At 48.1% G+C, this 13,472-nt stretch overlaps 1 protein-coding gene across 4 annotated transcripts in view; it reads left to right on the top strand.

Moving 5' to 3' along the window:
* SHROOM3 (shroom family member 3) overlaps window positions 1-13,472 on the top strand; it is a 131,115-nt gene that overhangs the window by 115,885 nt on the left and 1,758 nt on the right. For 2 of the 4 annotated variants that reach the window (XM_065634660.1, XM_065634661.1), the window contains 5 exons: window positions 2,179-2,255; window positions 5,583-6,488; window positions 7,522-8,040; window positions 8,745-8,895; window positions 12,777-13,049. In XM_065634660.1, the coding sequence (XP_065490732.1) occupies window positions 2,179-2,255; window positions 5,583-6,488; window positions 7,522-8,040; window positions 8,745-8,895; window positions 12,777-13,049 (1,926 nt within the window). Of the gene's footprint in view, window positions 1-2,178; window positions 2,256-5,582; window positions 6,489-7,521; window positions 8,046-8,744; window positions 8,896-12,776; window positions 13,050-13,472 lie in introns of those variants that run through there. The other 2 variants (XM_065634659.1, XM_065634662.1) reach the window with 2 other exon arrangements.

Here is a 13,472-nt window from a genome sequence, read left to right on the forward strand (position 1 = left end):
CTGGGAGATGCTCGGCAGAGGCATTGCCAAGTAACCGTTATGTTTTGCCTCCAGCCCTGGAGGGAAACACTGCAGAGAAAACTTAGCAGAGACCCTGGCCACTCTTTCCGTGTCCCCTGCTTGGCGAACGTGGCACTGAGGTCACGAATGGGGAATTTGACTGTGGTGATGGTAAATTGTAGAAACAGGCTGACTTCTTAAACAACAACTGCTATCTGAAACTGCTCAGACCTATTTAGGTAACTGCAGCTGGTTGAGCTGCACCGATTTACAGCAGTGGTGGGTCTGCTGCCCCATCCCCATTTCCACACCAGGCTCCGTTCAGCACAGGGAGAGGGAGGAAACAACCAGAACGTGCGGACAGGCTCCTCGCTCCAAATAGTCTGAGCGTTTGGACAGTCTCACATATTTACTGGGCAGCTGAGATCAAACACAACTCCCTCTACTCTTGCACTTGCTGCTGGCCCAAGAACAGATTATCTGGGTGCAACAAAGTGATACGGAGTCACGTAATGTAAAGGAGGCTCTGGGCATCAGGCGCATCTGTGCAATTTTGTCACACTTGCTGATCACCAAGTCTTGCGGTTAGTAGGAGGACAGTCCTTAAGAAAGAGTTAGGGTGAAGGCCAAGCTGCAGCTCTTTCTCTGCCTCCTGGAACAGTCAGAGCAGCAACAAAAGCATCCGGAAAGAGAAAAATCACTAAAATGTACTTTTCAGTGGCAGGTTGGACAACAAGCAGCCCTAGTTCAGTTTTACCCCAACCCTTGGGCAGGGCACATACAGGGTAGTTCTTGAGGTCTTTATTTCCCCCTTGTTGACACGTTTTCAGTCCGAGTTCGTGCCTGTTGGGTGCTGGCTGGAGAGGGTGGCTGAACAGCCGTGCAGACTCACCCACGGGGCTCCGGTCAAGCCCAGGAGAGCCTAGAGCAGCCCTTGCTGCTGGCTGCCACAGCTGTTTAGTTGTATCTGCTTCTGGAATGAGGATTTAGTCCCAGAGGCAGCAAGGCACTTGTGAAAAAGCTGTTCTTACATCCTAATTCAGGAAGGCGTGTTTGACTTCAAACATATACACCAATCTGTAAGTGTCTGTTAGAAAGGGAAGCGTATGTTTAAGTGCTCTCTTAATTAGGCGTTTCTGAACTGTCTCCAATACAAATCCACAGTTATAAAAGTGGGGGACAAAGCCAAAGCAACGAGGTGATTTTTTTTTTTTTTTACCCTTTGCAGGTTTTTTGTGGGAAATGTTTATTTCCAGTTTAGCAGCTGACTTTTTCGCCTCACTGTATGTTTTTCAGGGCCTTGTGTACAGTGTATAATGTTCCTGTCAGGCTGCATATAAATCACATTGCAGTATCACTGTAGGAATTTGTTTAAAGATATAAGGAAATTGATAGCCATGTGGAATTATTAGCTCTCAGTCTCCAGAACACATTCTCAGCCTTCCTTCCCCTCTGCTTTTTCAGTCTGTCTCAGCCTGCGTATCTCCTAAATCAAGATCCGCACTTACCCTCCTCTGCAGCAACGCTGACCAAAAAAGCAAATTGCTGAGGGTGTGGGGAAGGGGGGCACTGAAATGCTCTGTGCTGAAAAGATCGCACGGAGGAAAATACCGACCTCTTGAAAAGCAGGCTTAGCGTTTGCTTTCATGTCTCATAATAGCCTGGTGTCCTGTGGTGGGACCTCTGGGGCAGACAGAGACAGATTCACAAAGGTATTTCAGCTGCAAAATTTCTCTGGTTTTAGATGACATAAATGCCTAAAGAAGAGGTAGTTCCTGCGCTTTGGTTTTCAAAAGAACCGAGTGACAGACTTTGTGATGGTTTTCAGCACTGCTGCCTGTGGCTTTGTTCCGTTCAGCATCTCTGCTGCATTTCGTCCTGGTTTTGCACCAGGCTGGGCACGGATTATTCACTCTTTAGCTTCCTTGGTGAAGGCTGCTTCAGAGATGCCTCAGCTTCTTGCTTGCTTGGAAAACACAGGTGATGAGCACCCAGGTCCCACTGACACCGTTGAGCATGATTTTAGGCAGGAACAGGGTGCTGGCGGGCAGGACACCACGCCAGAGTTTTCCTCCTGTCTGTATATGGCAGATGCTGTACTTTCTTACTAGGAAGCATCAATGTTCTGTTATTTTGGTTTGCTTTTTGCTTGCTGTTAACGCTTTCTTTGCACTCCAGGACCTGTTGAGAAGGGAAAACAGTGAATTTGGCCCCATGGTGAGAGATCCTTTCTATGTGGTCGGCGCAGGAGCCAGGTAGGTGTATGTTAATGTCCCCTTTGTCACCGCAGGGTCAGCTCTTATCCTGCTGCCAGCAGCAGTTGTCATGTCTTGTCTGGATTGTGACAAACTAGAGAAAACATCTGCATGGACACGGTTCTGGGTGTGCTGTGCCCAGCAGAGTCAGGAGGAGTAAGTTGCTGTGAGCTTTTTTGTTCCACTGTAGACATTAATTTACTATCAATTGCTCCTTGTGTCATCTCAGCGCATATTTCTGCAGCAAATTTCCATTTACATACCTTCCTGCTGTCTCCACTGAAGGATTCTAGAGGAAAAAATACCTCGATGTCCCACTCTGTCTGGCTTTCCCCAGGGTGCTGCCTCTCCAAAAGCAAGTAAACATTTTCATGGACTAAAGCCGGGAGGTCGCGGTTACCTTGCTGAACTGAGAGCTTTGCATTTCGGCTGCCTTCCTTTGTGCAGGCAGGATGTTTTGCTCAGCCACAGGAGCGAGAGAAACGTTTTCAAAAATAGAAAAATGTAATCATAAAACTCATAATATTAGGACTTATGTAACAATCCGCTTAGCAGTGAGTTGTTTTGAAGTTAAGTAGAACTGAAGTTGATCTTGCTGTATTTACATTTAAATAATAAATAGACACTTGCCCTAAGCTCTGAGTACCCAAACAGCTAACTCATATTGCAGTAAAAAACAGCAAGAGAGCCTAAAGGAATTATTCACAAGGGAGCTGTGTTTATCAGTGACTTGCAGTAAATGTCATCCCGCTCTCGTGCAGTGGGAGGTGACGCTGCTGTCTCCAGAGCTTTCAGCACGCAGCTCTGGGCCAGAGAGCGGCCGCTATGAGCAGAGAAGTCCTAGTCCTAGTCCAGCTGGAGCTTCCTTCTAACTGCCTGGCCATTCTTGCCTCTCAGAAGATATAAATGTTGTTTTGGAGGGACTCAGTCTGCCTTCAGGCACGTCCTTTTACAGTTATTTAAAACACACACTTTGATTTAGAATAACTTCTTCCATTTTTTTTTCCTGAGAACAGCACAGCTGTTTTAGTTCATCTTGCCTCCTTATTTCTTCTAGAGCTGGCATTTCATCATTCTTCTCAATAGCTACTTGCTGCTGCTTTTTTTTTTTAAACAACAAAGTTTCCAAGTAACGGGATTGAACACCCAGACAGAAAACAAGTTTATTGGGGCACGAAATGTAGGTTTCTCATTTTCGTGCCTCACTGCACAAAGATTATTGGTATTAACATATTTATGATGTTTCTGCTCTGTAGGCATCTTGCATGCCCTGCAAGCACATTTCGTCTTGGAGATGTGAGGTTGCTTTTCCTTCTTGATCAAAACTGGGATCCCAAAAGACAGAACGGAAGGGTGGGAGAAGACAGGACAAAGCCCTTGACGCTGAGGACACAGGGTCCCACCACACAGGCTGCAGATCACTCCCCACAAGTCTCAGCTCTCGAGTGATTTTTCTTGTGTGGCGGCACCTGGAATGGCCCAAAAGAACAGACATGAGTTTTGGGAGCCGGAGGGCTCTGACGGTGCACTGCTAAAGCCGGTAGAAGTTTTACATGTAACTCTCAGTGTGAATAAGATCTGAGTCCTCGGCAGCCCGACAAGGATGTGTAGACCAGGACCTTACCCACATGCCAGTGATCCACAGAAGGAGTTCCACTATTAGGACGCTACTGAACATTCCCCGACCCCAGTGTGAATGAGTATTTCATAGTCTGGGTCACACAGGATTTTTGTAGCATCTTTAATCCATCTCCCACTCCATGCACAGGCCCTTCAGGGAAGGCAACAGCGGGTAGTAGGAATTATCCTTCTAGGTTCCCTTGGGAAAGAGCTGTTTAATGTGCTGGAGAGGAGGTGGGAGCATCCCCACCACGTCTCTCGTTCGAGGAGGAAGGCTGTCAAATGGGGAATTTACGGAAACCCTGGTCACTCGTGCTCCGCGCCGTACGCTCTGCGCCCTGACGTGGCTCCACAGGTTCACACAGCAGCTGGCTCCGAAGCGCTGCTGGGAACGGTCCTTGCTCCACCAGTTCTAGAATCCACCACTACTTCTGCAGTAGGAGAGATCTTTCAGTTAGAGAACTATCATCTGGCGTTGGTGACAAACGCTGAGCATCTGAAAAAAAAAATACACATTGCTACTGTCCAGGAAGCACAGACAATACCGAGAGCAGTCTGTCTGGGAAGTTTCCCTATCCCCAGGCAAAAGCTGCCAAATTCTCTTCTCCGACACACCGTAATAAAGCCAGAACGACCCATGTCTTTGGCAGAGTTATTCCTAATTTGTAGCACTACATCTGGGAGCAAATTTGGGGCCCAAGTCTCAAATACCACAGGTTGGCAGTGTTGGATTATTTGAACAATGCATCTCAAGAACAGAAAATATATTGGCAGTAGAGCTTTATTGTATTTTATTGATGGTATGGCCTCATGTTTTTAGGCCATCTCTTGAATCTGCTAGCACTATTATTGTTGCTCATTTTGTTTTCCAGCTAAATAGCCGTATAGGCGAGTAGGTTTGGCTATGCGTTCTGAGCAGGATCCTCACTTCAAAGGCCTGGCAGTGTTCCTCACGCTCAAATGAGAACATCTTTAAAGATCTGGAAGGAATCATTTAATCTGCTGACTTTGCAGCCTTAACATCCATTTGCAGTTGAAGTGTATTGGCTTTGACTTTTCTAACACCTGTCTGTCTGAGTGGAGCTTTTTTTTCCAATAGGATTCCCAAGGTTGTAGGAGCTTTTTTTTTTCTTTTTCTCTGCAGTCAAAATACTGCATTTTTGGCCTCACTTAGTTCTCAGAGACAGTTGAATCATTTAATGGCAGCTTTCCAAAAGGAGCAGATAATGTAATGGGAATTTTTGGCCCATAAAGCTGAAATTCTTAAAATTATCAGCAACTGAGAGTGGAGTTTGATGGCAGACAATGTCAAGTAGTCTTCCTTACAGCAGTCACTGGTAGCCTCATTCGTTACAAACAAAATTCGAACTCAGGCTGGAAAGGAACTTTGGTTTTCCTACGGCACTTAGGTTTTCCTAAGCTTATTTCTATTGAGCGATTGCGGTGATGCTTGCTGCATGTGTGCACATGTGTTGTGTGATCTTGCACATGGCCAGAGTGATGGGAGATGCTGAGTGGGAAGGGACATGGCTCTGACTGGATTTTAGTCCCAGTTTCAAAGCACAACTGCACCTCACTTGGATCAGCAGGCACTGACCCAGCCCTCCGATATGGTCGCATAGTTTTCTCATTAAGAAGGTGCACAGTAGCTTTTCTTGTTTGTTGATTAATTGTTAATCTTACTGTGGTCTGTCTCTTGGTTTTTAGGTCTATCACCAAGAAAGAAAGAAGCTATTCAGAAAAAATGGCATTCACAAGTTATTACCCCCATCCTCACCGCAGCAGCGACGTTGCCACCGGGTCCGCCACACTGACCGAGAACCACAAGCTCTCAGAACTCTCCAGGCCAGATAGCAGGACTTCTGCATTTGTCCCATCCCCAACAGAGGCAAGGAGCCACTATCCTGAGCAAAAGCAAGGCTTTAAACCCTTGTTCCTTAACCTTATTCCTTCTGGATCTAGCCAGTCCTCCCCAAATACGCCCCCCCAGACTCCTTCAGACTTCCAGACTGCAGGTCCGAGACAGCACCATGCCAAACGAGATGCTGGTCCTCCTGAGGGCAGCGGTAATATTCAAGCACAGTCTTTCGATGCTGTCCAGGATAGATCCCCTGAGACTCCCACGGAAGAAATGATGTGGAGAAGGAAAGCAGGGCCGCTTCACAGATCCCTGCCACCCAAAGTGGTGTGGGCTCACTTGATGAAAGACAACAGCTACTCCAGGGCTATGGTGTCTCCTCCAGCAGCCAGGCCAAAGTTCTCCCAGAGGTGGCAGTCCCTGCCGGCACACAGCAGCACTTCTTCTGACCCAGACACTCCTTCTCCCCAGGGGACAACCCATCTCCGCATCTCGGAATCGGCCCTGCAGCTCACGCCTCCGGCGTTGCTGCAGGACGATGATGATGACGAGGTGTTTGTCATGCCTTCCCAGCCCACTGTCGTGGCTCCATCCTTCTCACCCCCACTGCCATCCCGTCCTCCTCCTGAGCTGAGCTCTTGCCCTTCTGCAAACGGCGAGGAGGAGTTCCCACCTCTTCCCCCACCAGCTGTGCTTGAGGAGAACCGGGCAGCTGGAGACAAATCCGCCGGGCTCACAGAGGAGGCCAGAGCAAGGTGAGGGGGGCTGTAACACGGCATCTCGGGCGGTGTAAGGCCATATACAGTAAGATATGCGGGGCTCCAGACAAATGGCACTGACCTCCGCAGTTCTGCATGCCACCACGACTCACCCACAGCTGCAAGCTGAGTGCACATGCCATGAGGGGAGAGGGACAGACAGACAGACGTGCTGCCTCTGGGCTTTGCTGGCTGCCAAGAGCCTTGTCAAATGATGTGGGCAAGGCAGGGCACAAAGCAAGAAGACGAAAAGCTTTGCGGCCCATCAGCAGATGCACTGACAGGTGCTTTGCCAGCACAGCAAAGGGGGTTAGGGTGAGAAACTATCCTGGTCTAGTTCTGCCTGCAGTTACCAAATGGATTTCAGCGGGGTTGCTTCTTACTCAGTCCAGCATGAAGAGTTCAAATGGCTGCTGACCCCTTCCAGTTACTGGTTTTTGAGAGAGAACTCTGAAAATCCATGACGGTTTTTCTAAACAGTTAAGAGTTTCCCAGAATACATTTAGACCTGGCACAAAATAACGCTGTTATGAAACAGCGACCATCTGCCAAGAAGTGACAACAGAAATATGTCACAGTAACACTGTATAGTGCATTTTTTTCTGAAGGACAGGACTTTGGGCTGAGTGCCCAGCTGGTTTAACTTGGCACGGCTTCCTGTGCTCCCCAGGAGCTGCTCTGATCTCTGTCAGGGAAGAATGTGGCCGGGCTGCGATAGTGAGTGGCTTTTGCAACGTGAAAAGGACAAATGGGTATAGACTGCTCAGGGTGGCGCTTGCAAGTGGTGAGACTCAACGTCCCCAGCCTGTGAGCAGAAAACAAGCTGGCTTGTCCCTTGCTAGTTCTTTCTGTGTTGGAATGACAAAAAGAGCAGTGTCCAGGTTGAGGGGATGGAACACTGGTGCCAGTAGCTTCATAGTGTGGTGAAATGTGAAGTAAGAGACAGAACACTTGTGCTAGGCCTTCATGTGTTCACAGCGGTCTTGTCTGGTAAGTTTATCTTCATCTCACAGAATTTTTCTCTCCGTAGCAGCTTCAAAAGCTTTCCCAAAGTCCTGGCCGAGAGGGAGGTAACAGAGTTGGGCACCAGTATCGGTGAAAATAATCGGCCCCTCTCACCACCTGCGTCAAAGCGGACTAGCTCTCCGTCTGCTGTGGATAAGCAGCACCACTTACCTGCTGCTTCTGAAAGTCCTCAGAGCTCTGATAGAGAGCTCACAACTCAACCTGAAGGCAACCACAGAGAGCCAGCAGTCATCGCTGGGAAGTCGGAAACCAGCAGCCTGGACTCCGGGACACCCAGCGCAGCACCTCCAGCCAAGACAAAGAAAAAGACCCCAGAGGATATTAAGTCAGAGGCTCTAGCAAAAGAGATCATCCATAAAGACAAGTCTCTGGCTGATATCCTGGATCCAGATTCCAAAATGAAGACAACCATGGACTTAATGGAAGGGCTTTTCCCCAGTGGAACCAGCTTGCTGAAGGAGAACAACATGAAAAGGAAGATGACGCAGAAGAAAGCTGGCAGGACAGTAACCACAGAAGACATGTAAGCACTGCTCGTTTGGGTTGTGTGGTGCAGCAGAACTTGGCTGCTTGCTCGCTTTTCAGGACAAGCCTGTGCTGAATTTTTCCACATCTGTATAGGTGGATTCCGGCAGAGAGGGAGTTTCTCAGTTCCCAGGCGTGAGGACTGGCAGGGCATCTCTCAACGCCCTTTCTCATGAGCTCGGCTTTTCTGGAGCTCGCCTCTCTGGGCTGTGGAGGAAAAGATGCTGAGCCTGGTAACAGGGCAGGAAATGAACCATCTCCAGAGATGTTATTTGATTCTGCTATCTTAACCTTTGTAGTCTGAAGCAATTCAGTCCAAAGCACAGAGATATGAGAGTAAAATCAAGACCAAAACAGTGCCGGGCAGAAAGATAATGAGAGGTCAAATTTGGAAGGAGGGATGGGGGCACCTACTTATAGGGGGATGCAAAGATCGGCCCAAGTCCTGCAGCACGATCGTTCTAGGATAGAGACTCCAACTGATAGCTGGAGAACTGTAGAGAAGTAAGCTGTGGTGCATCATGCCAGGCTGAGCTGTGCAAGGATCCGATCCTGCGTAGAGGTTCATGTTCTGCAGAGGGGAGCACAGCTGACAGGCACCCTCTGATGGCAGGAACCCGCCGCTTCCTGTGCTTAATAACACTGGGAAGGTACCAAAGACTCAGCTCAGACTGAACTCTTTTTTTCTTCCTTGTGGTGTAGGAAAGAAGAAAAGGAAACTCCTGTAACCCTGGTCACCTGTCCTGCTTATTACAGTGTTTCAGCACCCAAAGCAGAACTGCTGAATAAAATCAAGGACTTGCCAGAAGAAATAGGTGAGGAAGAGGAGTTGCTGGACATCAATGAGAAGAAGGTAAACTCAGCACATACCACCATTTGCTGGTTACATTCCTGAAATATTTAATAAGCCCTAAAGTAAAGTGCTTTCCTATTTGCATAGGGGCTGGGTGCATTTAAGCCACTTACGAAGCTTCATTAGGGTGACCCCAATGGAATGACGAAGGCTAACATGAGTACTTACTGCAAATTTGAGGATAAACCTTGTGGCCCTGCGGCTGGCCTGTACTGTGCTAAATCCTGAGTGTGCGGGCTGTTAGAGACAGTCCCTGTCTCGTAGCAGGAGAAAAAAGGGGAGAGGCAAAGTGACTTGAGCAAGAACAGCTCAGGTTTAGAAACAGGAACAGAGTCCAGCCAGTGACCGCACTGTCTCAGCGTGTGGTTTCACTCGAGGATTTTCCTCCTGGGCAAAGCAAATTTACCAATTTTACCTGCTGCTGGACTCACAGCCTCCAGAGAAACATCAGTTACTCTTTTTTCCCTACACTTGGTTCTTTCACTGGCCTGCTGAAAGCCATGTGCGCCTCAGCAGTTCAGTCAGCACAACCTCTGTGTGGTGACTTGCATGGGGAGGAGGAAACATTTTCCTCTCATTTTACAGCTACATTTCCCTGAGGAATGGCCCCTGCAGTCTTTGCTGTAGGCTTGGGTGCTCTGTCTTCCAGGGCTTTTGCAGGGCCTTCTAATTTGCCCCTGTGGTTGTCTCACGTTGGTTACCTGCTCATTACAGACATGTTGCGAAGCTCACAAATCCCCAAGAGCCACAGGCAGGTACTTGCGTGTCTGTGCCTCCCTTTACAGACCTGCTACCTTAATGTCAAAAGCAGCTCTGCCTACCTGCAATTTTAAAACATCCTACATTGCACTGGACAGAGTAGCACAGCCTATTTCATGCTGTTTGTACGACAGCAGAGTTTAAACAACCTGAAGGATGCAAATATTTGTGCAAATCCCATATGCTGTGAATATTTAATTCTTCCTGCACTGAAATCAGTCATAGATTTAAAGAAAGGCTCCCAAACTTAGCCTCTGATGAAGTGCAGGGAATTCCCGTGTCTCCAGCACAATTCCACATCTTCTCTCTGGGTCCTCATCCCCGTGCCAAATGTCAAAAGAGCAGAGAGAAGCTGTGAGGCGGAGTGGTGGGTGGGGAGATGCAATTTATCCTGCAGCCCTGCCTTGGAGAGCTCACCTCTCTTTTTCATATTGCTTTACTTCTCTCTACTCTCAGCTTTTATCTGCTAAGCAAAATCTGTCCCCTGCCAGGCTTTGACACAATGACAGCTAGACCGGGACCTCCATCAAAATGCTCTGTAACACACATGGTGAATAGTGGATTAGCTCTATTTTGTGGGGCATTTGAGGTACGGGTAAGACCGCATTGGGTCTTTAGAGAACAGTCACCCTGATGGAATGGACACTGGCTGTGCCTGCCATCTCTTCTTTCTGTGGTCCTACACCGATTCTGGGTAGCAAATCTACACAGGTAGATCATGCATGTGTTGCTAGTCAAAAGCATTTGGCTAACGCCTTTGTCTGCTGCTTTAATTATCCGTCCCAAGACACAGAGCGCTCAGCTTCAAAGGTAATCACAGCCAGATCTGTAGCACTCGATTGATTCTTGGGGTGCCTGGTTATACCAACGTGAAAGGTAGGGGTGATTAAATAAGATGAGGGTGCTGCTCCAAGGAGTCGCTGGACGTGCTGCAAGCATCTGACAGGCTTGCAAGCAGACGTGAGCCTGCCGTGGAGGCCAAGTCCCAGGCCTCAAAGGTTACATTTGCATGGAAAAACAGAAATAGATGGGAGTGATTAGGCCCAGACAGCAAGATCTGCCTGGCGTGTTTGTTCATGGTCTGGGTGGAATAACATTTGCATAGGAATTCTCTGAGAAGGCAGCTACTCTGAGAGGTCATTTGGATAAAACAAGCTCATTTCCATTGTAAGTAAGCAAAGGAGCTATATTGCTTGGCATTTGGGATCGCAGGAGAGTCACTGATTAATGAACACAATGCAAGTATTTCGCAGTCCCCGTCCAGCTCCCATGCCTTCAGAACAAAGGTATGGCACTCTGGGCATTCCCCTAGCCTCCTGCTGCGGTTGGAGGGCAGGTCTGCACCTTGAGCAAAGCTCCTGGAGTGGGGAGGAGCAACCTCTGAGCAGCTCAGTCCTCCTGGAAACCTGCTGAGGTTAATGCCAGACTCTGTGTCCAGCCCATAGCATTGTAATCATTGAAAATGGATCCTTCATTAGCTCCTCAGGATTTAGTCCAGCAATCAGCTGGTGAGGACTTCGGATGTTTCTTCTGAAGGCAGCATTAGCATCACAGGCACAGGGAAGGGCAAGAGCCTCTTCCCCTGAACTACCTTGCTAACAAACGGCATGATTTAGCTGTCATTCCCCCATAAGCCTGGTAGCTGACGTTTGTTTTAAGAGAATCTTACTCACATCTTATTCAGCCTTTGCACGTACGAGGAAGCTGCCGGTGCACTGTAGCGCAGCCACAGACCCGTGCGCTCCAGTGGACGCACACAAAGCATGCGTACCATCTAGTGGTGTCTGGCTAAACAGTGCTTTTGACTTCCCGGCTGCCAAACCAGCCTTTTAAGCCTGGCTCTGATAGGCCACCCAGTGGCTAAGGGCCAGTTCAGAGCAACCCCCAGCCTGACTGGGGTTGAAGATCCCTCCTCCTTTGAAGCAGACTGCCTTCCCACTTAGAATTACCGTCAGTTTTGACGGAAAGAAGCCTATGTTAGTAAACTTTGAGAGAATGTTTTCAGGCAACCTTGTGATTTACTTCTGTTTCATCCTGCGGCATTTGTTTGCAGAATAGATTGATGTATTAATACATAAAATGGTGCCTCAGCAGTGCACGAACTGAAGATGCTGAACATACCCAGCCCTTGTATTAAGGGCTTTTCCTGCTCTCTGTGCTCTCAGCTCTGACTAAATGGAAGCAGGAATTGCAAGCTCCAGGCCACAGACTTCTGCTTTTGCATGTGTCTTTCCCCTAAATCCTGACAGAAATTAGGATCTCCAGCACATGTGCAGCGCTGCTGTTTCTGGAGTAACTGAACCCTGGAGGCTCCTTTTCTCTGGCAGTGAAATGGTTGCCAGCGTTTTTGCAAAATGGGTGCGTGCTCTCCGTGGTTTTGCTCATTCGCCGAGTAAATTTAGAGCATCTTTAGTTTAAACGCTCAGTTGATGCCTCTCTGTGTGAGGCAGTGCCTGCACAGGCAGGGAGTTCTGGTCACAGCTGAATTGGAGACTTGCACCTCAACACCAAAGCGGACAAGTAAGGAGCAGTCAGTAGTTCCAGGGCACTGTAGGGAAGGGAAATATGTAACCGTTCCTTCTTCCTTGCTAAGTCCTATGTAACTAACAAGTGCCAGCTCAGTCTTCTATCATGCCGCTAATACAGCTTGAATTCATTTTTCTGCCGGTTAGTTGCTTTATACAGTTCTGGGTTGTAAAAAATACAACATGCAAACAAGAAATCCCAGGCTGGGGCAGGAGCGGGGAATATGCAGGAGATGTGACTGTAGCTTTTTTTGCTCTGATACTTTAAAGAAGTCTTTGAAGAAAGGTGCATACAATTATCCTCTTTCAGATGTCAGCTCCTGGGTATCGGAATACGGTACACCAAATCAGGTGTCTCTTCTAAATATGTTCATTGGTGGTAGAACAAATATATCTTCATGTAATCTGGTTGGGTACTCAGATTATCATCTAGATGTGGAATTTCAGAGTTTTCTCTGTTTCCTCTTTAATGTCCTCCTTGTCAGCCGTTGACCCTGTTCCTCAGGAACTGCAGCCATATCCTCTTGTTGTCCTCGTCCATATGACCAGGGTGATGGTGGTAATGACCCATGTGGCAATGTGTTTCCCTTCTGACAGGCTGAGCTCATCGGGAGCTTGACCCACAAGCTGGAAATCCTGAAGGAAGCCAAGGAGGGCCTGCTTGCAGACATTAAGATGAATAATTCTCTCGGAGAGGAGGTGGAGCTGCTGATCAGCCAGCTATGCAAACCTAACGAGTTTGACAAATACAAGATGTTCATTGGCGATTTGGATAAGGTGGTGAACCTCTTGCTCTCCCTCTCAGGACGCCTGGCCCGGGTAGAGAATGTTTTGAGTAGTCTAGGGGAAAATGCCAACAGTGAAGAGCGGGTACGTATGTCTGCAGCCTTTTCTCAGGGCATGGGACAGCAGCAATCACAGGAACGTACTTGCATAAGCAAAGCCCTCCAAAAGCTTGTAGGGAGGCAGGTACTTTAGTGCTTATGTATAAGCAGCAGTAAACACAGCTCTGTCCCTGGCAGTCTTGGTCCCAGTTTGTATAAATGTCTCAGATCCTGCGGCTTTTGTCTCGAAACAGTATGGCAGTGTTTGGGACAGCGTGTCCGTGACCTGTGGCTGGGGCACAGGCTGTTGTGGAACAACCCACCACCTTTTGCCTCGCTTAAAGCCACATTTTGACATTTCTTGGGTGGCAGTAGGAGACAAAGCCAGATTTTCCTGGTAGTTGTTGCTTTCAAGGAAGTTTTACAGACTTTCTTGGAGCACCTTCTGCTCCACATTGACTAGAACATT

The sequence above is a fragment of the Caloenas nicobarica genome, chromosome 4 (genome assembly GCF_036013445.1).
Source record: "Caloenas nicobarica isolate bCalNic1 chromosome 4, bCalNic1.hap1, whole genome shotgun sequence".
Lineage (NCBI taxonomy): Eukaryota > Metazoa > Chordata > Aves > Columbiformes > Columbidae > Caloenas > Caloenas nicobarica.